Source organism: Euwallacea fornicatus, chromosome 17, assembly GCF_040115645.1.
Source record: "Euwallacea fornicatus isolate EFF26 chromosome 17, ASM4011564v1, whole genome shotgun sequence".
NCBI lineage: Eukaryota > Metazoa > Arthropoda > Insecta > Coleoptera > Curculionidae > Euwallacea > Euwallacea fornicatus.
In genome coordinates, this window is record NC_089557.1 from 29,520 (window position 1) to 54,990 (window position 25,471).

The 25,471-nt window shown below is 33.7% G+C and overlaps 4 protein-coding genes and 1 long non-coding RNA gene across 17 annotated transcripts; 4 read left to right on the top strand and 1 right to left on the bottom strand.

The window, feature by feature from the left end:
* The first annotated feature begins 550 nt into the window (after positions 1–550).
* Positions 551–18,580, top strand: LOC136344318 (probable G-protein coupled receptor Mth-like 10). Of its 12 annotated transcripts, none has more exons than XM_066291646.1 (9): positions 5,854–5,873; positions 7,042–7,499; positions 13,401–13,580; positions 14,559–14,637; positions 14,760–14,941; positions 15,464–15,632; positions 15,716–15,736; positions 16,336–16,536; positions 17,282–18,580. In XM_066291646.1, the coding sequence occupies exons 1-9, from the start codon at positions 5,869–5,871 to the stop codon at positions 17,445–17,447; spliced, it is 1,461 nt and encodes a 486-aa protein (XP_066147743.1). In that variant the 5' UTR covers positions 5,854–5,868; the 3' UTR covers positions 17,448–18,580. The 12 variants fall into 12 exon arrangements, with proteins under 12 accessions (XP_066147740.1, XP_066147742.1, XP_066147745.1 ...); XM_066291639.1 differs by lacking the exons at positions 5,854–5,873; positions 7,042–7,499 and adding exons at positions 7,675–8,572; positions 8,615–9,025; XM_066291642.1 differs by lacking the exons at positions 5,854–5,873; positions 7,042–7,499 and adding exons at positions 7,676–8,595; positions 8,659–9,025.
* On the bottom strand, positions 12,377–21,894 carry LOC136344332 (uncharacterized). Its single transcript, XR_010732943.1, has 2 exons — positions 21,700–21,894; positions 12,377–13,571 (listed from the first exon to the last, which is right to left on the bottom strand). It is a non-coding gene; the product is annotated as an uncharacterized lncRNA (long non-coding RNA).
* Positions 18,511–20,846, top strand: Ada (adenosine deaminase-like protein). Its single transcript, XM_066291666.1, has 5 exons — positions 18,511–18,645; positions 18,889–19,405; positions 19,499–19,654; positions 20,043–20,143; positions 20,294–20,846. The coding sequence occupies exons 1-5, from the start codon at positions 18,613–18,615 to the stop codon at positions 20,528–20,530; spliced, it is 1,044 nt and encodes a 347-aa protein (XP_066147763.1). The 5' UTR covers positions 18,511–18,612; the 3' UTR covers positions 20,531–20,846.
* Positions 21,895–21,999: 105 nt separating the features above from the next.
* Polr3H (RNA polymerase III subunit H) lies at positions 22,000–22,981 on the top strand. The gene is made up of 4 exons (XM_066291673.1): positions 22,000–22,234; positions 22,292–22,475; positions 22,535–22,794; positions 22,850–22,981. The coding sequence occupies exons 1-4, from the start codon at positions 22,124–22,126 to the stop codon at positions 22,904–22,906; spliced, it is 612 nt and encodes a 203-aa protein (XP_066147770.1). The 5' UTR covers positions 22,000–22,123; the 3' UTR covers positions 22,907–22,981.
* A 133-nt stretch (positions 22,982–23,114) lies between these two features.
* On the top strand, positions 23,115–25,281 carry LOC136344329 (SAGA-associated factor 11 homolog). 2 transcript variants are annotated; one of them, XM_066291671.1, is made up of 5 exons: positions 23,115–23,340; positions 23,400–23,916; positions 23,966–24,145; positions 24,202–24,261; positions 24,945–25,281. In XM_066291671.1, the coding sequence occupies exons 2-5, from the start codon at positions 23,508–23,510 to the stop codon at positions 25,145–25,147; spliced, it is 852 nt and encodes a 283-aa protein (XP_066147768.1). In that variant the 5' UTR covers positions 23,115–23,340; positions 23,400–23,507; the 3' UTR covers positions 25,148–25,281. The 2 variants fall into 2 exon arrangements, with proteins under 2 accessions (XP_066147768.1, XP_066147769.1); XM_066291672.1 differs by having other exon boundaries at positions 24,934–25,126.
* Positions 25,282–25,471: the final 190 nt, after the last annotated feature.

Consider the following 25,471-nt stretch of genomic DNA (forward strand, 5'->3'; position numbering starts at 1 on the left):
AAACGTTGTGTCGACCAAAAACCTTAGTTTCAACGTGCTTAGTGCCAATTCGTGTCGTACTCATGAGAGACGTTTCGTCACTGACAGATTCAATGAAGATATCTATCTACAGGAAAACGGAAATCTTTTAAGAGATTAAAAACCGCGAAAGGCAGTATGTGGTTTGGAACGAGTACTGTTTGGAAACAAGGCAGCTGAGCGCTGACAGTTTTTTGGTAGGTTTTGTGTGCATCAACAAAACACAAGTGGGTCGTAACGAAGAAAGTGTCAAATGGCTTTCCGTTGGTAAGTATTGATGATCCCATATGTCAATAACAATTGGGCACAAAACATACACGTTTGCTTGCAAATCTATACACAACGCTAGGAAGTCACACCAACTTCACGCAATAACCATTTTTTGCATATTTGCCTTAAACATATATCGTTCCATCGGTTACGTAAACTTCACGAAAATCGTTCTGGATCGTCGAACTAATAATCTCAAATAATTTACCATAAAGCGGCGGTTTTAATTTTAGAAAACGATCGCGTTACTCTCCAGATCTGCCGATTGTTTTAATGAGAGTCCGCGTCTGTCCCTACCGAGATGTTTTTTCTCCTGTGTGTCTTAATTTGCCTCTTGGATGCCGGAATTTCTACCCTACATCTCTCGAGTCGTGAAGAAGATGTTTGTGCAAGCAAAGTATGCTTTCGGAGGTGCTGCAGCAATCAAAATCAGGCGATGTCTTTGAAGTTTTACCGTTGCGAAACTCAAAACGTCACTCTTGACGTCCGGAATTTTACGGAATACATCAAATCGGTTTACGGTATACAAGATGACGTTTCGGTGCTGCACTCCGATGGTGTTTTGTGTGCCAACGGCACCCACCCGGTTTTCATTCCGAATTTGACGAATACCACTTTCGGCGGGAATCGGTTTCACATGGCGGATTATGATGCCGATGACGAAAATCACGATTATTTGGACCATTGTTTTGAGTTCTTTCGGTCACTCTCAGCCGAAGAAGAATTCACGTTTAGTGCCATTATTTGTTACGAGAACGAAATTTCAACACCGACGGAAGCCTTACAGTCCGGTAAGTGGAATTCTTATCTAAATTCATTCAAGTGTTGGAAGTTGATTTTAAGAAATAGGGAAAAATAATTTTTTTCCGGATATTTTCGGAACTGCACCGGACAACAGAAGTACGAATGTTGCCGACTGATTTCTGCGGTATTAAGAAAGAATGGACAAAAAACAAAGGTTAACCAAAATTGTGTCGATATCGTCATCATCATCGATATTTTCTAAACTGGATATCATTGATAGTTTCCATAAAGGGAAAAATCTATTCGAGTCTTCACGTCGACAAAACAAAATAAAAACAAATAGGCCTATGCGAAATGAAATGCGCTTTCGAAATACATAAGGAATAAAAATTACAGGTACGTATTTAAAAAAAAATGTTTGTTATTGACATCTTGAATCCGACTAACTGTTTGCCATGATTAGTTTCGGTGTGAATTCCCACTTAACACTTGCAACAACGGACATGTTTTATTTTATAGGCCCATAAAACACGAGTGTGCCATCTGGCCGTGTAAACAATGGAAATGTTTCGAATCATCTTTATGGTTAGTCTCGTACCTCATGAAACCAAAATGATCGAATTCACTAATTATTCAGTTTCCAGACGCTCCAGTTCATACACATCTTGACATTTCGATTTGACCGCGCATATGTATTATATATACATACATATGTATATTTGAATTAGCATCAAAGTTTACTAGACAATTTTTTTAGTGCGTTCAAGTGTCACCCTAACAAATCTTTTAATTACGTATGTAAACACACACTTCGAGTAATTAAACATAGTGCTAATTATAATAGTGCTAAAAGCTTTGCTACTATTACCGAATCGAAAGCCAGTTCAATAGTGCGCAGTGCCAGTGATACCACACACTTGTTATCGTTTTCATTAACGCTAAAGCGACCTCATCAATCTTTATGATCGTCTTTACGACCCCCTTAAATGTATCAATCAAACATCATTATTGACATTCTTTAGCGTTATAGTCGATCACCTCAAATTGAGATGATGTCCAGAGCAAAACGCCACCTCCTCATACCATTAATTGAACGAAGAGACAATGAATGTCTTTTTTTCCACTGTTTCATCAATATTAATTGTGTTGTTTTTGTTGTTATCAGTCCGCGGACACGATGAGATTCAATGTAACGACAGAAATTGGTGCGTTCGAAAATGTTGTCCCGAACGGAAGGTACTCATAGACGAGCGGTGCGCAAAGGTATCGTCCATCTTGCCGAATATCTTAAGTGCCCCTTTTCTTTCAAATCATTCCTACGTATTGATTCCTGCAATACCCCGTAAACTATGCCTGGACGAGGTCGCCTACCCGACAAGGTACCATGCGTCTAAGTTGCACTTTTTGGACCATGGGAGTATATATTTGGACGACATCAAAGTGGAGTGCGGTTACAAAAATTTTTGCTTGGAATTTTTTGTTAAAGACCCCTATGAGAACGTCACTGTCCAGGATATTGAAGTGATTGCCTGTGTCTTAAAACAAGAAATTGAAATCATCAAAATAACCAGCTATTGCGGTAAGTTTATGTCGCCTTCAAGTTAAATTTATTTCGGTGAATTTATATTAATGAGACAACCTTTACTTATTTATTTAAATAAATAGATTTTCGTGATGACGATTCTTTTTTCTTTCTGCGGAATTTGTAAAAATGGCATTTAAACGGTAATGATGATATTGCCAAAAGAACGAAATGGTCGGGTCCAAAAAGTAATTGCAAGATATTTCGCTCCGCCTATTTGAATAGTTTTGAAATTGAAGAGTATTTTAGCAAAGTTTAATTAATAACAGAAGATTGACTGACCATATCTTGAGAAATGAATGATGAATAGATTCGCATTTGGAATGTGAAGTGAATCTACTTTTTTCAAATTACGACGTCATATACATATGTAAATATGTGTATATATATATATTATTGTGTATTTTGTACCTATTTTATTAAAGAAGCTGTCAGATCATTAATAAAATCTCGAATATTATTGTTTTTAATTTATGCGTTTTTTGACGAAATCAAAAGTTCATTTTCGATTTTATGGTGATGGTGCCCCAAGAATGTTTAATGTGGAAATCTTGAAAGTGGAAAAACTGGGCACCCGTGTCGTTCCGTTCTTCATGAAAATGATATTGGAAGATAGATATTTTTACATACGTTTGTTAAAAAAATATATCAGTATCTAACAATTGCGGAAAGTATCTTTTCCACAGTCAACCACATAGCCGAACTACGAAAAGCGGAATCGATTTAATTTTTTTTCTTTCTATATCGATCGGCTCGAAATAAAAATCGCATCTCAACTACTAACATTTATTATGAGTTCGAATGTAACGCCACTCAGTCATTTTGATTTTCAATTCGGTTAGCTACGCCCCTGGCGAATGAGACACTAATAAACAGTAGTAAATGGAATAGGTTCTGTAGTAACACGCCCTTGTCGCATCCCTAATAAATATAATTACTTTACATTACCCCCCTTATGGACTTAATTTACATTTAACTAATTACTTCGACACTCGTTCAACGCCATGAAAGCAGCGAAAAATTTTATCGCAGTCGGTTCTGGATATGAGCACGCATCCAGATGTGAAATTTTTCATATGAAATTTATTCTCTATTTATAAAATATATGGTTACCAAAAAGATAACTAGAACTGTTTAGAGTGTGTGATTAATATATGACTATGATTATGTTCTCCGCCATACTTTTCGCTATTGTATTTAGTGCGATTTTCGGTGAAAAAGTAGATAATTTAAGGAAGTGTTGTAAGACAGACGAAGTAATTCTATGGAACACTACATGTGCCTTGAGCACGTTAGACCGAGCGCCCATAGAACATCTCAGCAAAACTTTATATGATAGAGGATGGGTGGTCAAAGGCACTTCCATCAAATGGTACGATTTGAAGCAGGGATTTTGTCCCCCCAATTATACACCTTTAGAAGCCACCATCGATGAGCACTATGTCAAAAACAGCTATTTGGTTGATAACGTCTATGAAATGATGTCTTCCAATTTTTTTTGCATCGAGCTGATGATGGAAAGAAACATCACATCGTTTTCAGTTATTGTTCTGCTGTGTCAACAACCCCAATCGTCACGGCAATTGCCTTATGAAACAGGTGAGATTTCATTTAAAAATAGAAAGGTTCTTTTTTTAATAATACCCACACCCTTGATCCACACCCTTAATTAGTCGTTAGTTTTACGTGGAAATTGCGTTTCACAGGGGAACTTATTGCGGAAGCCGATATTGCAGGAATTCCATTAAGTTTGGCAAATAGAAACATTAATTATTTTATACAGCCTATACCGGCTAGACAACTCGAAAATGAATGACTATTTTTCATTTCTTAGATAAGGGTTTAGTTTTTGTGACTTATGTACTTTTCTAATAGTCACTTACTCTTTATTTTTTTTAATAGTTGCGAACTATTCACACGAAAATTCTTGCACTTGATCCATCGAAATGTGCCATATTTTAATGTTTCCCATATAAATAAATCTCGTGAACCCCAGATAAGATACATATATATTATGTAGAAACAAAAACCCTGTACATACCTGACAATTACAATCTTCGAATTGTTCAATGTATTTCCTCATATGAAATTTAAAATTATTGTAAATTATAAGTAAAAAAAAATACTGCCTTGCCTTCAAAAAAAATTAATTTGCTATTTTTTTGTTTTGAAAAACCAGTATTTATTTTCTCTGACTGATTAGAAAAAGGCCATTTAATGACACATAACACGTAAATTTTCGCTAAAGTCAAAAAGTAAGGTATAAACGACTTGTTTTCTACGACTAAGAGATCACTTCTTTTTTTAATATAAAAAATTACTATTTATTTCATCCGGTTATTAAGTGCGATAAAATAAACACGCATTTCGGGATTTTTGTGATATAATTCAAATTTCCCCTGAAACCCTCACATCCGAATGTATAAATAGTGAAGGATATTGTAACGAGATAAAAGCCTCAAAGGGGAACACCACAAGAAAGCTGTATATTATTAATAGTATTTTTTTAACGTTCCATGTTTATTTAATTTTTCGGTCGCGAAAAACGTCTTACAAACATTTTCGTTTAATATCAACTTCTGTGTAGTTGATGCGCAAAATTTTCTTAAATTATTTCACCCGATGTGCGATTATTCAGAATTACTCAAACTCAAAGAGATCGAGATAAGGTGTTGATCGAATAGACCGTTTATTTTCCACGAGAAATATTTTAAGTTCCGAATTATTTTCCACTGTTAAAAAATTCTAATCTTTCCGATGTTCGATCACACTTATCAACCACGTCCGAACGAATCTGCCCCCGAACCATCCATTATTATTCGACAATTTATTATCCTAAAAAACTCACAATAAAGATAATATTAAAACTAATTTTATCGGCGGTTACAGCCTTTGTTCGAGACCAATTATATTTGTGTGGATTTTATTTAATTTGCAATATGTATACGTATATATTTGAGAATTATCCATGGTCATAATTAGCGAGAAAAAGAAGCGTGATTGGCAATGGAAATAATTTCAAATGTGTAATAGTGTAATCTAAAACTAAGTATAATGTTTATCAAATATTCCGCGTTTATCTTTGAGATGTGTATAATCCCATGTTCACACTAAACGGTGTCATATCGTACGTGTAGGTTATTAGTCGTCATGTAAGGAGTTTCAGTGAATGTTTGTTTGTCAAAACCCTTTTTTTTATTTATAAAAATACTGCACTCAGAAATGGAACACATGGTAATAACCAGGATTAGTGAATGACGTACGTCTGGATTGGTAGTTCCGTTCGTGTATATGGTGCGTACGTTTATGTCTGTTGCCGCACTAGAAACGAATCAATTTGTTATATATATATTTACAAAACTTTCAGTAGTTTGTCATAAGCGATGTTGCAAAGTTGTTAATGGTTTCCTAAATTTTAATCCAAAATACATAATTCACAATTATTATTCGGAACACAAAAAGTCTAATGTATTTTTCGTTCACATTATTTTAGTTATTCCGAATAGTCATATAGTTCCTCATTTAATTGAGAGTTTTGATCAATTCTACATTGTCCGTAAAAACTTAGAAATAAAAAAAAAACATTGACGACACCGTTTACGACCCATTAAAAGTCACTCACAATGTTCTATCTAAAAAAATAATATAAAAAAATACTAATGCTATTTCGCCATAGTGAACGCAGCTATATTCACAGAAAATATTTTTTTGCATTTCTATAGTAATATATGAGAGAAAAAAATTTCTGAGCATATTTCTATAAAAGTTAATGAGTTTTAGGGCATAACATTAAAAAAATATATTTCAAAAATTCTTCATTCAAATTTTCAATCAGGTTAGCTTAAAAAGTTTATATGTAAGTAGGTACTGCATCTATTAATAAATGCACCAACTGCGCCTCCAACACTAGCCATTAACAGGCTTCTGCAACCGCCGAAAAATCATTTTAAAAAACCTCTCGGCGTTTTTCCTCTTCCTTAAGTTTGTAAACTTAACTGCTATCAAATAGCAATCACCATAAAATCGATAAACGTGTGTATGTAAAATATACTTTGAGAATTTATTAGAAACCAAAAATATACATACTACCCTGGACTATTCGGTGGGACTTAAACTTTAGCTCGGACTAATCCTAATGAAGAAAAAAACAAAAAGTCTTATATATGTTCGTCTGTTCGCGCAATTTATTTCCAGTTGTGAAATTGTTCAAGCTTAAACGATGATTTACAACAAAATTTATATTCAGACCCACGTTGTAACTTTTCGCTCTCTCGACTGAAAAATAACTTTATCGGCCGGCTCTCCCTGTATTTTTTGAACAAACAAACAGAGCGGCGAAGCAAATGACTGCGAACGAGATTCCTATCGGCATTGTTCGCAATGGCCATGTGGATCCATCATCATCATCGCAACGCGGCTCCTTTCAGTCTCCTCCTCATCCTCTTCCTTCTCGAGATTGTTCTGGTTGATGGTGCTACGGTGCCTTGTAATGATACAGACTCTGGTGGTGAGTGCCCAAAGATTCGAAAATGTTGCCCATTAAACCAAGAACTCAGAATGGAAGACGGCAACGAAAATTGCGCCAACACCACGAAAAGTTTCAAAGCGGATTTGCATAGAGATTATGGAATTTCCGACAAGTATGATTTAGTGTTTGGTACCGAGTGTTCAGCAAGAAACAGTCGAGTGTTCATTTCGTACAATGACATGTTCCTACGACTGAGATTGGAGAAGAACGGCAGCTTGCTGATGACAAATAACAACAACGAAACAATGATCATGGAGGTGCACGCATATTGTTTGGACTATTTCAATCATAGTGAATTCATAAATTCGATCATTTGCACGCCCAACTCGATGCAGTACATTTTGCTGCACATGTATGGTAAGTTCTGCACTGGTTTTAATTGGATTTTCATAATGAATAGAAAAAAAATAAATAGAATATTTGATAAACACAGATTTTACTATAAATAGAATCACCGTAAAATGTTGATTTAGTTTTAAAAAAATGAACTATACTCACGCATTTTGTGTCTCTTAAAGAGCACATACTATACGTACGCTGTGTTATAGGTTTATGATCAGGAATGGTTAAAAAAGGGTGATATTAAGGTGTGTTGTTCTCATCAATTTGTGTAGGTTCTGTTCCCTTCATTACCGAGTTACAGAATGGCAAAGTTTTTTCTTTAAATATTTTAGGCCTTTTTCGTCACATTACTTCTGGTTACCGAAATTTAACGAAAAATGTACGATGTAAAAAAATTAAAAAATTCAGACGTTTGCGAATAAACAACACTGTCACGATCTGTTTGTTTTTCGCAAAAAATTGAAAAATTTTAACGACGTAAGAGACTAAAAGTGATACCAAACTGACAGAGAATTTTTGATAATTCTACAAATGTCAATGAAACGTAAACGTATTTTATGAATGTGTTATTTTGAATTTTAAAAATAAGTTTTGCAAATTTGAACAAAACTTGAAGTCTTCCGACCATAATGGTAATTTTTTTTATCAGAATTCCCTATTTCATCTACTTAATAGAACTCGATGAAAGTTGCTGAAAGTAATGCGAATATAATATCCAAACAAAAAATCAACGAATATAAACCAAACAATCCAATATCGAACTCACAATAGTCACCGTTTACTTATGTACATAGTACATATACAAGTACGAGTATATGTACGTGTACTCGTATTCGCGTAAATGTTACACTTTCAAATACCACGAAACGATGATCGTTAAGCTGTTTTATCACTTAAATAGATATCGTGGAAGATTTATCTTTACAATTGCTCATTTTTTTTTATTGTCACACCGTCATTTGCTGAATCATACTCATCGGAGATGGATCTTCCAGGGTGTAAAACGTATTTTTTGTTGCTTCTAATAAGTGCGGTTTCAAGTGAAAACTGTGAAACAACTGTAGACATCACCGATGGCACCCGTGATGGTGACAGTATTGTCAAAGATGAGGTAGTTTACACCCCAATAGATTATTTCCTAGAGTGTAACGTCGTTAAAGGCTGCGTCTGTCAGGTAACAAAATGCCTTAGACGATGTTGTGACAACAACGAAACCCTCATCAGCACAGATGCCGGCACGGCGGAATGTAGAGCTGGTGACCGAGAAATTGATGTTGTCAGAGACCTGGAGACGGTGATTGGTCAAAACATCTCTCAGTTTCACATAATTACGGTTCCGATCAGGGATGTATGTACAGCGGAAGGCGAGTATAGAACTTTCGTTCACGATGACGTACAAATTGAGGCTTCTGGGGATTTGGATTGGAACGGGGAGCAGTATCAATTTGACAAGTATTGTGCCTCAAACTACGAGGGTCACTTGGGGATTTTGCTGTGCGTGATTCCAGATAGGTCAGTTAATCAACTGGTATATTGCGTTGGTAAGTTTAGCGTTTAACAAAATGCGACATGCAACTTAATAAAAACAAAAATGAAAATAAACTTAAATCGATTTAATAAATTTTATTATTAATATTATAGCAATAATATGCTTCGCATAGATTTTTCCCTGATTATGGCGATGAATCACATGCTAAGATTCAATCTTGCAATTTGACGTAAATTTTAAACATCCTGTTTTTGCAAACAGATCCTCGTGATTGAGCTCCAGCAACGGACACAACTGTATTATACATTACGTAGGGTACCAAAAAAAAAAGATAAAATCCATTCGTGTAAGATAATTTTTGTTGTCAAACCAAATGAAAAATGTTCGACTATTAGAGCCCAAATCAACCCCTCTTTGGCACCAGCTCCCATAAAATTTTTTAAAGCCGAACAGTCGAAAAGATGACTTGTTTGCCCATGCCCATGTCGTAATTTAATCGTTCACTCCATGCTTTTGGTACCTATTTTTGAATAAACGTGATAAAAATTACAAACTTAAAGTGATTTCTTATCATTTATGTCGGAAAATATTTTAATATCTTATCTCTCGCTCTCAATGACTAAATAAGACCCATTTAGCGAATTTCATCCTAGTGGTCTTATTTAAAAAGTTACGCCCGAGTGACATTTAAAACTAGTGTGGCCATTATGAGACGTTTACTAATTTTCTTACTCATCGTTTTATCAACCACGATCAAATTTAGTGCGATAGACGCTTGTGAGGTTACAGTGGATATTACTAATGGAACAAGAAATGGAACCAGTATAACGCACGATAATATCACTTATACCAAAAATGACTACATCACAAACTCGAGTGGTACTTTCGGATGCGTTTGCAACGTTTCCAATTGTATCTTGGACTGTGGTTCTTCGGGCCACGCCAATTTAAAGGGAATCCAACTGACCAACATAATTCACGTTAAAAACAACGAAATTTGCGCGGAACATGAAGTCAAAATTATTTTAGACATAACAGATGAGATGGAGGTGAAATTGGGGTACTTAAGGTCGAGCGGTATGAGTTTTCATTATACAAAATATTGTCTTCATACTATTAATGGATCCGAGATGGTGGTAGCATGTGCGATTCCTGATAGTGAGAAGTTTATCAAAGCGTATTCTTCAGGTCAGTAATATTTATGTTTCAAAGATATTTGTTTATAAACGTTTCATTAAAAAAAAAAACTTAAAAAAACTAATGATGTCAGATCAGGTGATCTAGTGAACCAAAATTGCTCGGTATCGCATCGAATGAAACTGTCTCAGAACATTTGCCAAACGCGTTTTGTAGTGCCCACAGAATTGTCTGCACAGAGGGGCACACAAGTGCTCCTTACGAACAAAGACATACAATAGAAAATTTAAGAAGTCTTCAGAATTCCAGTTCTGTCTAAAAAAATAAGGGCCAGCGAGTTGGTCGTTCAACGTACCATACCACATATTTTCTTTGAAAGAATTTTTGGGAGACAGATCTAAGTGTCGCGACATTGCATCTGTTTTCAATTAAATCGATTCAAGTTAAAATACGCTTTGTGCATGAAATATTCGAAGTTTAATATTCACTACTTCTGTTAAACGCTTCTTTAATTGAGTGTTTTTTCCATACCGCTGCCTGACAAAATGCGGGTGGAGGGAGGCGCCACGTGAACCGAGCGGCTCCTTTGCACAGCACTTAGCAATTCCGAACTTTAGTTGAAGATACATCTATTCGATTAACGTGTTTGAACGACAATCGCATGTCGCTCGTTTAGCTATTAAAATGCCACCTCTTCCATTACACGTAACCGTAGAACATATTCAAGCCAACACAATTTTCCATTATCACTGTTGATCTCGTCATGAATGGACTGAAGGCTCTCTTAGTGTTCGTAAGCAGTTTAACTACTGTTTGTGAGTGTTTAGACTTGTGCGGTAATGACAATAATACCGATGTGCCTTTTTACCGCACTTCGAAGATTCAAAATTGTGGGTGTGCGACCAATTCTTGCATCAGCAAGTGCTGCAGGGCCGGCTTTTTCCTCGCCCCGAACCGAACTTGTCGCTACCGTCCAGGAAGCAATAAGTCTTTTCAGTTGCCGGTGTACACGAAAAAACACTACTTTTCAAGAATATTGAACAACGATCACAGGTTCCGCGTGGGTGTCTTAAATTGTCCGTACTTCAAATTCGACAACAAGAACACCAATGATTCGTTTTTCGTGCAAGAGACCGGTTTGTTGTGGGTGCCTTCCCAAGGTCTCTTTTATGAAATTTCAAATTACTGTATCGATGAGCTCGACAATGTATCGGCTTTTGCTTGTTTCCAGCAAGAGCAGACCTCACAGCTTATCCAAAGAAAAATTTATCAATTAGGTAGGATATATATAATTTTTTTAAGTTATAAAATCCCCATATTTTGAGGTCGAAAACGACTGTTTCCAAAAATGGGGGGAGCAATGGTGAACGCATTTAAAAAACGCACCTTGTGGTGTACATAACACAAATTTTGGAGTGTTCTTCACATATTAATAATAATGTTCGTCCGATACCAGATGTAACCCGATTACGTTTTCTTATGAAAATAAACTGCCACTTTTGTTTGAACGAATGATAATGAGCTAAAATTAGTTCTGTATAATAAAATTCAAAAGTTTTAAACGGAACGACTAAAGCTCGACAGATTTATACGTTTATTCATTTTTCCGCCATGTTTAATTGTTGCGACGACAAAAACATATTTAAATTTTATGCGCACAAAATAAGGTGTTAGTTAATAATAAACAGATAAAAAAAAACAGAATAATTGAAGTTGTGGCCAAAATAAATCAAGACATTATTCATTCTGTGTACGAAAAATTAAAAAACTTTTGAAAAAATGTTTTGAAGTCGGTGGCTTCCAAGTGCAATAGGCAGTTTCATTATCTATTATTTTTAGCAGTAGTAGTACCTTCTTTAGTTGCCTTAAGAGTTATTTACCAATTTCAAAATAACAACAATCAAAATTTTGTATTTTGATTATTAATGTAATTCTAAGCAACTTCTTTAAATAACATTTTGCTTAAAAATATTAAATAAAGTTAGTTAGTTTACTCTTATGTCAAAATTATATTTTGAAAGATTCCAAGCTCCCCGTATAAGAAAATCATTTTTTCTCAGGATGAAAGAGATATTTGGAAGAAGCAAAAACTTTCATAGACAGTGACTTTTGGTCCAAAAATGCAATATTTTATCTATTTGTGGTATAGACAATCCCATCTGAAGACACCCCGTATATTTTACGTATTTAATTATTGCTGTTAGTTGACAGGTGCTTAGACGTAAATTTCTTTATTATATGGTCTTGATTAGAAAAAATGTCAGAATAAAAATGAATGAAAATAATACCAATAATAAAAGCTGTTTTAAGAGAAAAATTTGCTTTTATTATTAGTATAATTTAATTAATTTATTTAATACGATATTTTTAAAGATGTAACAAATTTTTTACCTTAAATGTACATATATGACACACTTATTTAATTGATTGCAGTCACATTATTGCCTCATCGGTAATTTTTATTACGAATAATCGTCCCCATCAAATGAAAAATATACAGAAAATATGCGGTATTTCCCCTACTGTTCGTGGGTACACATAACAACTAATATAAATCCGGATTAAAAAAAGGCAAACGTGTTATAAAACTACACGCCAAACTACCTATGAACTGACTATTCACGTTCGAATCACTCTGAATTCTCAGACTGAGAGACACTGTTTCGTGTAAAAAAACCTTTCAAACTCTAACTGAGACTTATTGGTATTGAACGATATGACTTAACGCATTATTGAGAAAAACGAGTAATGACAATATAAAGGAAGTGACGAGCCACTTTCGATACGAGTGGTGCTGACTTAATGGATAAAAACGGATATCAATCAAAACATAATAAACATAACTGACGACGGCGAGTTATATTTCGGGATTAAATAATAGCGATTAAAAAAAAATCTTTATTAAAAATTACGTAATTAGAATACCGAAAAAAATAAGATCTAATTGCTACAGCATGCGTATGGAAGCAAAAGCGAGTCACCGGGATGTGTTTCTACTTTTATATTAAATAATATGCTTAATAAGCATTAGCAGGGTAAACAACAGGAATCATCTTAGAATGGGGAATTACCATTGTATGAGTTTATTCGAAAGGGGTCCCATAGTTAATATGTAAGGTATGATTGACAATATAATTGGCACCTCGCCATGTTATCATATCGACTTGAGTTTCATAAGATACAGGTCTTAACAACAACAGAGCCATTGATGAGAACTTATTTTCACTTGAAAATTGTTAAATATAGAATATACCGAACGCTTACCAGCTAACTTTATACCTAATTTCTAGGTATGATAATATCGATGCCCTTCCTGCTGGTTACTTTTGTGGTATACGCCCTGTTGCCCGACAGGAACCTTCATCAGAAAGCATTGATGTTCTACGTCCTCACTCTCCTCATCGCGTATATTCTTCTGGTTACCATTAACTTGTCTAATGAGATCCTAATGCCGTGGTGTTCTGTAATTGGTAAGTTAAAATTAGCCGCGTGAAGCCAATAGTAAATTCAAGTACAGTGTGACCCATTTGTTTTGGGGTGAGGCTGTAAAAAGCTTATTGATTGTGCGATTTAGCCCGAATTTTTTTTGAAAAAAATCTGTGCGCACCACAGGATTGGCCATCTCTCAAAACGGGCCTGTACAAAATTTTAAGTAATAACGATTTTGTAGAAGAATTAAACATGCACATTAGGTGCTTACTTATTTTGAAAAATGTATAGTTTATAACAACTTAGTTATGGTCTGAGACTTATACAAAACAAATAAAACAAAAAAAATGAAAATTACATCATAAGAAACAATAAAATTTAATTTATTCATGATAAAATTCATATAAAATATTATTTATGCGTTGCACAGTACACTTCGACTTACCGGTCTATCTTGATGTCTGATGTTGAATTCTGCGGTAGCTTCTGCTGTCGAACGCACGTTGCTGCCAAAAAGACAATCAATTTCTGTTTTTCCTCTTACACTTAAATTTTCCATAATTATAATGATTAAAAATTTAATTTGTATTAAGTACAAATAAATTCTAATGTCGATGTTGATGTTTGTTACGTTTGTTTGACAGTTAAACATTTCACTTGTTCTCCACGGCCGACTTTGAATTTTTGAAAATAAACAAATACTGAGTGTGCATTTTTAATTCTTTCACAAAATCGTTATTCCAAAAAACAATCCGGGCTAAATCGCACAATCAATAAACTTTTTACTGGCTGACCCCAAAACAAATGGGTCACACTATATATCACATTATGGGGCGAAACGGCCGTTCGATAAATAAAAACTGAATATGCAAAATTTCGTCAGAAAATCGGGTTATTGTCCAAAAAATATGATCAAAATACTGAATTAAACTTTGAATCTGAATACCCTACATTTCGAGAACTTTGTGTTGTTCGCTCATTTTTGAAATAAATAATTAGACCATGTGCTTGATTTTTAGCTTACGCCACAATATTTTCCTTCATGTCCTCGTTCTTCTGGATGAACGTCATTTGCTTCGATATTTGGTACACATTCAGGTAAGTTATTTTAGGATTCGGTTTCAAGTTTTTACAAGAAGTAGCAATTTCATCAAGATCGCATCGATACTTTTCCTTGTGACTTTATATAATCAATTTTAATCTTTTATTTACGATTCGAGTGGTGGACGAGGTTTCGTAGGGAGCAAACGGAGTACAGAACGACGTAGACTGATTTACTACAGTCTCTACGCCTTGGGGGGGCCCCTGTTAATCTTAGGATTGATTGGTCTGATGCAAACCGTGTTACCCGACGATTCCAACCACAATCCGAACATCGGGGTCAAGATGTGCTTCCTAAATGGTGAGCTCATTTACTGATAAGATATTAATTAATATTAATTACACAACAAAGCTTGGTGTATTAAGAATGTGTAAAGATGAATACGCGGCGCAAACAATTCAAAACAAATAAAACGACGCAGCAAGAAGGTAATAATGAAATGCGGATAATCCGCATGATGTAATCAGTGGACCCAGAAATAGAGATAAAAAAATGTAACGACACTGGGATGAGAAGACAATAACATGTTACAACCCGTGTTAAAAGTTTTTTTAAAATTACCATTTATAGAGACTTTATATATATATATATGTATGTTATGACGTATAAACGACGTTTTTGTCAAAGTGTGTTTGGTTTCCGAAAGTGTTACGAAAAACATATATGCTCAAATGAATATATTTCAACCATCAGTCTAATCAAAAAATGTTCAAAACATTTTTTTATCAGTTTCTTCCCTTCAGTCAATAAATATTTTTATATATGTTTTAATAGTAATACAGTTAACCTATAATAAATAGAACAGATCCTCTCTATTCACAGATGGCTGGGCTAACTTATGGTACTTCTACCTCGAGGCAGGAATCCTGGTACTGGTCAATGTAATTTTTTTCACCTTGACCGCTCTCAAAATTCGCAAAGTCAAGAAAGAGACATCAATGCTGAATCATAACGACAGCAAGCGGCACTCTTACGAGAAAGACAAGCAAAAGTAGGTCTATGCTCATTTAAAAATTCACTAAAAACTTGAATTTCTTAGCTTTAATCAAAGATTTCGTGAATTTGTTTTTCCAGAGACCAACGTGCAATATACGGGTAAGTGCACAAATGCCAAAAAGGGAGAAGTGATATACACGTTCGTATTGGTGCAGGTTTTTACTTGTTGGCCCCATTGCAGCTAAAAGTATTATTTTATTTACAATGGTAGCTTTTATGTCCTTTGTTAAATTCTTTTGGTATACAGGATGTCTTTTTTAAAGGCGTCCGCTATCGCTAGATTGAAATAGTGAAGTTTTTTGGAGATCCAAACTATGAAAGTTATGAAATCGTTTTTCATGTGGTGAATGGGAAATAATTTCATATTTGTGGACTTAAAGGGTGCTGTGATATGTTATCAATTTCTGTTTTTATTTTTGGGTTTCCGAGATTTTTCGAAAAATAATTAGCTTCTTTTTGTAAAGGGGAAAAAACTAACTCAATTACTTAACTTTTTTTCATAGTTTTTGAAACATTTTCGATTGAAAAAATCTTGAACACCAAAAACAATTTGATAATAAGGGCCTCGAATATGACTACTTTTCCCACGTAACTAATTTTGTAACACTCACCGTTTCAGAGATAGCAATAGTGTACAATATTATAAAAAGACACCTTATTTATTTCAAAGTTTTAAATAATTACTTGAAACCTTTCAGGTTCAATCTCTACATAAAGCTTCTCTTTGCGATGGGCGTGAATTGGAGTATGGAGGTGATTTCCTGGGCCATAAATTGGAGGACTGCTAATGAGCTACAGTACATCTGGTACGTCACCGATACCTTCAATGCCATTTACGGAGTATTCATATTCTTCATCTTCGTTTTCAAGAAAAAAATCTGGAGTTTGCTGCAGAAGCGGTAAGAGTTGCGATGTATATTGGTGCAAATATAGTAATGTTATACGTACTTCCTAAAACGCCACGTGTGCGGTGGGTAGAGAGTTTCGAAGTTGACAATTATAAATTTCGAATCAAATGTTATTTGTAAATTCATATAAATACGATCGATTATCGATCCATATTTCTATTTTTCGAATTTTAGATTTAAAGGGAAAAGGTAGGAGGAAACGATTTTCGCAGGTACCTCGTCCTTGCCTAAAGCATGTCTCTAATATTAAAACTGCTCCCATTAGATAAATTTTTAAATCTAAAAGAAGTAATTAGGTTCTATGATTTATGTAATTATGGACCTATGAACAATAATCGCTGGTGTTGGATTTTGAATTTATTAAAAATCTATTATTATAGATATTTTTAACATAATAACATCCATCCAATACTGTATACGTTTTTTCATTTATTTTGTTTAGGAATAACGTCAAAATAACGGAAATTAACGGAACTTTGAAAGATATACTTAAAATATGTAAGACTCTCAAAATATATAGAACATATTCACGAAGTGGAAAACACTGATTACAAAAATTCTCGCAGAATCAAGAGAATCTACGCGCTCCCACTCAAGTTCTAACAATGTCTACGTTGTACAATTATAGCATTTGTTTTTTTTTTTAATATGTGTCTACAGTGTTCGCTCATTTTACTGTTGTACGTGTCGCTAATCCTTTACTCAAAACAGCGCAATTAACGACTACCTCTTGCAGGTACTACAATTTCATCGGCAAACCGCATCTGGCCCATACTGTCACAACCAATCAGACTCGTACCAGTCACTACTCGAGTACCAATTATTCTACTGCGGACACCCAGCTGACTGACACGAATGGAAGACCCTCTCCGGAGGAAATGGGTCTAAGAACCCTTTCGTAAATTTATCATTTTCACCTTCAGTTTATGTAAACGTTTGACCGACAAAAATGGGGTAACTCTTAGTTTTATCAATTAAGTGTTGAGATAACTCAACTGGCCACTGGCAAAAAATTATTTCTATAAGATCAGATGTCTACTTTTTTTGTGGGATTATTTCATTGCTTGAAACGCTATATTTTACATCCCTTACTTAACTATATAGAATAACGTATATATACTTGATGTGCCATAAATGTACTTAAAGCTTAATGCAAAAACAAATCATAGTATAAATTATAATTACGTAAATCGTGAAGTGATATTTATAAATAACTGCTTATAGCAACTAGATGCTTGACTGGAATTTTTACAATTAATAATTAATTTACGTGCCTTCAATTAACAAGGTGGGAAATTCTGTCTTAGTCTTGACAGTTGATGTAGAGTTTGATGTTATATAGCAGAATTTTTGATGAAAAGGAATTATCAGAAAAATTACGTTTTAAGGTAGTTGTTACGGTCTCATGGATTTTCAGTATTAAACGAGTTAATTTAATTTTTTACCGCAAAACTTAATCAATTTCAAGGCTCTAACAGATATAACCGACTTGTAAATATAGACCTTAAGATATTTTTTTATCTGTTAAGTTAATAGCTACATACATATACATATATATTTATATATATATATATATATATATATATATATATATATATATATATATATATATATATATATATATATATATATATATATATATATATAATTTCATACCGTTGTGAAGATTGTCAAACTTTTTTCTTGCTCCTTATTGCTTTAGAATATTTTTCGAATTATGATTATTATCAAATTGCAATACATTTTTTTTGCAGAATTTTTTTCTTATATTAAAAATTGAAACCCCCGATAAAAATGATGGCTTGGTTATGTTTTAATAGGTACTATTGTACACTGGCCGAAAAAACTTGTTTTTCTATTCTTAATTAAGCACGAATCCACGGCGACGAAATCAGGGCAAGTGGCGTCATCACGACAACTTTGACGCATCTCGGCGTCAAAGTTGTCAAAAAATTACCAAGGCATCGTTCACGTCACTAAATAAATAAGAACTGGAAATCTAATTACTGAGTAATAAATTATTTTTTATGCTGTCGTTTGTGATTATTTTTAGCATAACACAAGACAATGAAAACTTTTTGCCACGCATTACCCAAAATCGTAAGTATATCACCGGAAACTTTGAAGAAAAGGTTTATTAGAAAGTCCCTCGAGTCGCTTACCCGAGAGAAAATCTAATATATACAAAGCACAAAGGACCACAGGGCCTTCCATTAGAGAAATCAGATTTTTTAATTTTAAGACATATAACGGATGACTCGAAAGAAAGGTCAAGTTAAGTCCTTCTTGGAACGCCCTGTACCTATATTTTAACGCCAATAAGTTAGAATTTTCTTTAATTAGGAATTGCATGCTCATCTGAATGGTTCACTAAGCAAGTCAACTTTACAAGAGTTGGGCTGTACGGAGCAAAAAATGCTTGAATATGACTGCCCTAACACTGACATAAAAACAGTTTTTGATTTATTTAAAGTTGCACATAATTTGACCGATAACCATGCCAATCTTTATATTGTCACAAAAAATGTTATCAAAGAATTTGCTCAAGATAATGTCATCTATTTAGAGCTAAGGACAACTCCTCGATGTGGGAAGGATATGTCTGAAGATGTATACATTGAAACTGTAGTAAGAGCAATTATGGCACAAGACATTCCTAAAACAATATTAGTAAAATTGATCTTATCCTTAGACAGGAAAAAGAATCATGATGAACAACTTTTTACTTTAAATAAAATTATTAAGTTTAAAAGAAAATATCCAAATGTAATAAAAGGTGTGGATCTTAGTGGAGACCCCAGTAAAGGAAAATTTATTAAGGAACTGTTTGAAAAGGCACGAAACAATGACCTATTTACTGGTAAGTATGTTGGACATCCTGTAAGTGAGGATCTACCCATTTGTAGTAAGTATATAACCTTTGAGTAAAAAATGTAATGCAATGATATTGTAGCAATTCACTGTGGGGAAATAAAAAACTTTAAAGAAATAAAAGAGATATTGAGTTTCTTACCAGATCGTTTGGGCCATTGCACATTTCTACATCCCAAGTACTGTGACAACTCATCAGAATTGTGGGATATTTATAAAAAATTGAAAATACCTGTTGGTAAGCTTTATTATATTAATTTTAATTGGTAAAGTTAAAGGAGACAAAACGACAACTTACCAAACTGCTTAACTTGCTCAAGTTTTCAGTAGCAAAAAGTAATTTTTCAGTCACATTGTATAAAAAAAAGGCTATTTTAACAATATTTCATTTTGACAATTTTGTATGTTAACTTTTCTTAACAATGATGAATCATGTTTTAGTACTTGAAAATACCACATTTCAATAAGAAATACTGTTTTGTTTTACGTTGTGAGAATTAAATTTGAAAATTGATTTGCACATTACTCTCAGTTAAAAGTGACAGAGAATATATTCCACCCATTTTTTTAGACTTTCCATGAATATTGAATAATGATAAGATAATAATGGGTTCTTAATGTTTCAGAATGTTGCTTAACGTCGAACGTTCGCTGTTTAACCATCAAATCATATGAAGAGCACCATGTTCAAGAATGGATTGCACAATCTATGCCATTCTGTCTTGGGGTAAGAAAAGATAATTTGTTTTTAATTTAATTAATGAAATAATACTTAAAGCACATGTAACAAAGTGTAAAAAAAATAAATCAATAATCAATAACTAAATGTATAATAACCATATACCATGGGATTATTAACTACTTAATTTTTTTCCAGACAGATGATAAAGGAGTTTTTGATACGTGTCTTTCTCAGGAATTCTTTATTGCTGCAAGTACATTCAATCTGAATAAACTGGATCTGTGGACTATTTGCAGAAATTCTGTAGAATACTCTTTTGCCAATGAAAAAGAAAAGGAACTCTTAAGATCAAAATTAAATCAGTGGTCAAGTGAAAATATGAACCATGATTCATATCATCAATGTCAAAGTACAAAATCTACACTGATCTAATGCTTTTCATTCGTTTGCGGCTCGTATTTTAGCGTTGTTCATTTTTCATTCAGCTTCAAAATTGATGCATCACTAAAATGTTCTTAATTTCAATCTCATATCAGTATTTTCTTTAAAAATAATATTACTATGGCAAAGTACACATGTTGAGGTCAAAAGATACATTGTGAACATCGAAACAGTGCTTAAGAAGTTATGTTGATCTGGAAGCTCGCAACATCCACTCAATTAGAAAATGCACTCACAAGATATGTAACAATGACAGTGTTTAAAACCATACAATAGTTAAATAAATTCTTAATTTTAGTAATGAATATCAGTTTTAACAATGTTCCCTTCAGCTTGGACTTACATATATTCCATTATAGATTTTCATTATTTCATTATTGTACCTTAGCATAGATGAAATTATGAAGTACACCAAAGACTTAACAAGTAAATATACAAAATAGTAAGAGTTCAAAATAAATTTGTTAAGCCTCTGTTTTTCAAATTTCTGAAATGAATCGTATCTTTCCCTCCCCTTCCAATTAACAAATATAAATCATTGTAATTATGTAGATATTGGAATTATTTCCAACAAAAGTGTTTTAGTATTTACTGTGAACATTTAAGTGGAATGTGGCCCTTTCCTACTGAAAGATGTAATGCATTTTTAACAAAAAATAAACTAACCAATAATTACTATTTTTATTAAGGACCAAGTGGGGATTGTTGATGGAAAATTCATTTCGTTCCACTTACTCATCTACCGAGTTTTTTCTTTGGTTCAATGTAAATATGACACAAAAAAACTGGTTCTTTATATTAAAAGTTTAATTTATTATTTCCAACAAACATACATATACAAACTCTTCAATACCCAAGAGCCCTGAATGATCATGGGTAAATATTAAGTAGTGAAATAACTTTTTTCAAGCACTCTTTGTTAGGCTACGGTCTAATTTAGAGATAATTTTCCTTTTTGAATGCATCATGTGAATTAATGGTACAATTGAGTCCACACACTGGACAAAAAAAATGAACTTCAAATATACAAAAAGACTTTTATGATGAATGGTATCTATCTATTGGATATTCCGAATATTCTTAGACTAGAGGTGTAAACAAAAAATTTGAACTGTAAATGAAAATGTAATTCTGCTGGATAAATTGTTTTGCGTACTCACCTGCGGGGTTTTGTAACGGGTTCAATGCTTTCAACTTGGGACATGTGATTGTTGTATACGTCGCCTCTATACAGTTGTTTACCGTAATTTAGGCTTTCGATTATTGCAAGATATTGAAGATTAATTAATTAATTAATTATCGAATTATTCACATGAATAACTAGGCGTTTATTCAAAAAAACAATCGAGGCGAAGTAACGAAAATGTCAACGTCATTACAAATGTCAAAAGAATAGATTGTCACTTTTTGTTAGATGTTATGCTGCGATGTATAGCTGTCTTGTTTCCTTCAATGATGATGACAAAACATCGCCATACTTTAATTTGATTTTCATGTTCAAGTACTAAACCCACTGTTCACATTAGCGATCCAAAAGATTTGTTTTTGTTGATATTTATTTTAAATATTACATTTTGTTCAAATATGTTCATATTAGCCGAGATGAAGAACGTCACACGCATTCTACCAGAGTTTTTTAACATGAAACTCAATGATGCAATTGCCATAGAATTAAACAAAAAATTAGCTAATAAGGTGTTAATCTATTTATCTTTTATACTATTGAGATTCTAATGTGTGAACTATTTTTAGGTGGTCCTAAATGTAGGCCTATGTATAGCCTTGTTTGATATAAGAAATCTGAAGGATTCTTTCATAATACCTGGTGATGGGGCATCCCATACCATTGTTCACTTCCAATACATAGTGTTTCGCCCTTTTATGGGAGAAATAATAGTGGGGAAAATAAGAACCTGTAGTCAAGATGGAGTACATGGTAAACATTATCACTAATTAAATCATTTTATGGTAAGGAAACATTAATACATTTTTTAGTCACCTTAGGCTTTTTTGAGGACATTCTAATTCCTCCGAAAGCATTACAACACCCTTCAAAGTTCAATGAAACTGAACAAGCTTGGGTTTGGGAATATGATACTGGAGATGGCACTAAGCACAATTTGTTTATGGACCCAGGAAATCCAATCAAGTTCAGAGTAACTGCAGAGACATTTACTGAAACCTGCCCTGCAGAACCAGGTTTGATTCAGGAGACGCAAGAGTCCTCAGGAAATAAAATTCCCTACAGTTTGTTGGTAATTATTTAAGAATGTCAATTTAATGGGACAGAAAAAAGTGATGATTTTACAGGGTAGTATTAATGAACCTGGCTTGGGAGTTTTATCTTGGTGGGACCCAGATAATTAAGCTCTAGCAATCTTTGAAGAAATTGTGATATTTTAAATATTAAATAAAATGGGAGGTATCTATTTCATTGACCAACATCTTTTTACAATTATTTCAGTAAAACACAAGAAAATCAGATAGAATTGTTAATTACATGACTTATTAGTGAAGGATAGCCTCTAATAAAGCTCGAGCTGCCATCGCTACTTTGAATGCTACATTAAGTCACATAAAGGACAAAGGTTACTGTCGGATAGTTTTAACTGAAAATTGTGTACAAGTTGACATAATCAATTTTTTCCACCCAATTTTTGATAATTCAGTTCAGAAGAGTATATTTTAGAATACAAGTTTGCTTGTGCCAATGTCAACTATCACTTAACAGTGACGTTTCGTGTTTGGCCGATTTTAACCAAGGAAAGAAAATTTACTTTTTAAGTGAAAACACGACAAAAGTAATCGTATTTCTTATCGCAAGAGTATCTTTTTTTTTATATTTTTTGCACATTTACAGCGTCAAGCCGTTTACCGGTGTCGTAATCTACTCTTAACTATTTTGAGGTTAGATATCATTCTCAAACTACTTGCCCGGGAAAATTCGGACCTTCGTCCTATATCTACCATGTCAAAGCGCCAGGCGCAGTCCCCACAAGAAGATCCAGCACCCTCCTCTTCCGAACACTCTAGCGATTTAGAAATTGAATATGACCCTGAAAACAATCTATTTGAACACTTAGTCACAGACTTCCAAAATCTGATGGGGGACAAGGCAGTGCTTCGCACTTGCATTGAGAAATTCATCGACAACATGGTGGATGAATTTACCTTGGGAATCATCTTCGACATACACAGAAAGTACAAGACTAACGCTTATTGTCTGGAAATTCAGGACAACGAAGAAAAAGATGATCTAGAAAAAATCAAGGGATTGCAACAGACCTCAGGAAAAAATCATCAGAAATTTACTTGTCCAAGTTGCGACCGGATTGTGGCTCCTTTGGGCTTTGCCAAACATTTAGCTAAATGCATGGGCAAGTTTTTATATTAAAAATTAACTTCGTTGTCATATCAGGTTCTCAGGTATTAGGGATATTAGTCGTTCATTGAGGATAGCCTCTCGTAGGGCAGTGACTAACAAAGATAAAGGAGATACTTCAGCCTACATAAGTGTTCCATCTGATGATGATGATGATGATGAAGATTGGAACTCTCGAAGAAATAATAAAAAAAAGGACAAGAATGGCAACAAAAAAATCAGGGGTAAGAAATGAAAAGGAGAGTTGAAAGTTTTTTTTTTAATTATTGTGACACTCTAGGGCCTCCAAAGAAGAAGACTGAAGTGGAGGCTTTAAGTCAACTTAACATCAACATTGAGGGTAAATTTTAATTTGTCTGTTTAGTACATTTCCTTGGCTGAATCTTTGAACTCCATGCTGAGGTAACTCAAGGCTACATAATTTGTTTGCATTATACCTCTTTTTATTCTATTGATACTTCAAAATGATCAACACATGAGAGAATGCAGAATATGGTCATCAAAATTAGAGTACATTAAGATTTAAAGTTTGATCTTAAAGAGAAAAAACAAAAGTAGTGTAACAGACAATAAGCTTCAAGCGATAAACTAACAATAAACTAATTAATTCATAAATAAATCTTTTGGTTTTATAACCACCTAACAAATGTTCAAGGTACTCCTATTTTTTATGTAGCTGAATATGTAGTTTCCAATTAAAATAAAGAAACATGTCGTGATGACTGTATCTATACATTTCTGCATAGGATTAAAGGAATTATTGTCTTTGGGTTTAAATTATAAACTTCAACACCCAAAAAGTTCATTGCAAATTTTATATCATTATTGTTTAAAAATGATTAAAATTATTTAAATCTAGTTACAAAACTTTCCGTTTAATATATTAAGATATACAACGGCTATTTCGTGGTCATTACAATAATTACGTCAGTGTGGAGATAAATGGCCTGTATTTGATAAAATAGTAAACTTTATATTTATCAATGATCATCGTGAAACAGTACGTCTATAGTATGTTCTAAGGGACTTACAACGAAGTTACGAACCTTCGTCATATGATGGATCAGGGACGGCGCTCTTATGTGGCAGATATGTCGAAGCGTCGTTCCAATGGCGCGTCATCCACAGAAGGGGGGGGGACTTCCACAACTCCCAAGAAAAAAGACAAGGCAAAGAGAAGAAGTAAGGGGGCAATGACTGACGGTCGCCTATTATCATTTGATTAACTGCGAAATTCCCTAGAATGCACCCATGAATATTGGTTTTAATTTGAGTGTCTGTGAGGGGATGATTCCTAAATTTTATTACTGACTTTATACAATTTTTATGATAAATGTCAATAAATATATTCTTTGGCGGATTGCTAATTTTTTTCTTGTAATTTATTTGAAATTTTATTTTGTTTCTAAGAAAACAAAGTTATCAAAATGAGCATAAAACATTGACACCTCCTAACAAAAAATTCAGGCTCCTGCAGATTCAAGTATCTAGCAATGCAGCCAGTTCTTTGAATTGTAAAAATGCCATAGGTAATTTGACATATAAAGGAA

Excerpts from the sequence above, each read along its gene's own strand:
- LOC136344318 (XM_066291637.1), top strand. The coding sequence starts at position 8,467 with ATGGATCTTCCAGGGTGTAAAACGTATTTTTTGTTGCTTCTAATAAGT. Across the intron at positions 15,633-15,715 it reads TACGAGAAAGACAAGCAAAA|AGACCAACGTGCAATATACG; the intron begins GTAGGTCTATGC and ends TTGTTTTTCCAG. Across the intron at positions 16,537-17,281 it reads TGGAGTTTGCTGCAGAAGCG|GTACTACAATTTCATCGGCA; the intron begins GTAAGAGTTGCG and ends TACCTCTTGCAG.
- Ada (XM_066291666.1), top strand. The coding sequence starts at position 18,613 with ATGAAAACTTTTTGCCACGCATTACCCAAAATC. Across the intron at positions 19,406-19,498 it reads AAACAATGACCTATTTACTG|CAATTCACTGTGGGGAAATA; the intron begins GTAAGTATGTTG and ends ATGATATTGTAG. Across the intron at positions 20,144-20,293 it reads CTATGCCATTCTGTCTTGGG|ACAGATGATAAAGGAGTTTT; the intron begins GTAAGAAAAGAT and ends ATTTTTTTCCAG.
- Polr3H (XM_066291673.1), top strand. The coding sequence starts at position 22,124 with ATGTTCATATTAGCCGAGATGAAGAACGTCACACGCATTCTACCAGAG. Across the intron at positions 22,235-22,291 it reads ACAAAAAATTAGCTAATAAG|GTGGTCCTAAATGTAGGCCT; the intron begins GTGTTAATCTAT and ends AACTATTTTTAG. Across the intron at positions 22,476-22,534 it reads TAGTCAAGATGGAGTACATG|TCACCTTAGGCTTTTTTGAG; the intron begins GTAAACATTATC and ends TACATTTTTTAG.
- LOC136344329 (XM_066291671.1), top strand. The coding sequence starts at position 23,508 with ATGTCAAAGCGCCAGGCGCAGTCCCCACAAGAAGATCCAGCACCCTCC. Across the intron at positions 24,146-24,201 it reads TGGCAACAAAAAAATCAGGG|GGCCTCCAAAGAAGAAGACT; the intron begins GTAAGAAATGAA and ends GTGACACTCTAG. Across the intron at positions 24,262-24,944 it reads ACTTAACATCAACATTGAGG|GGACTTACAACGAAGTTACG; the intron begins GTAAATTTTAAT and ends GTATGTTCTAAG.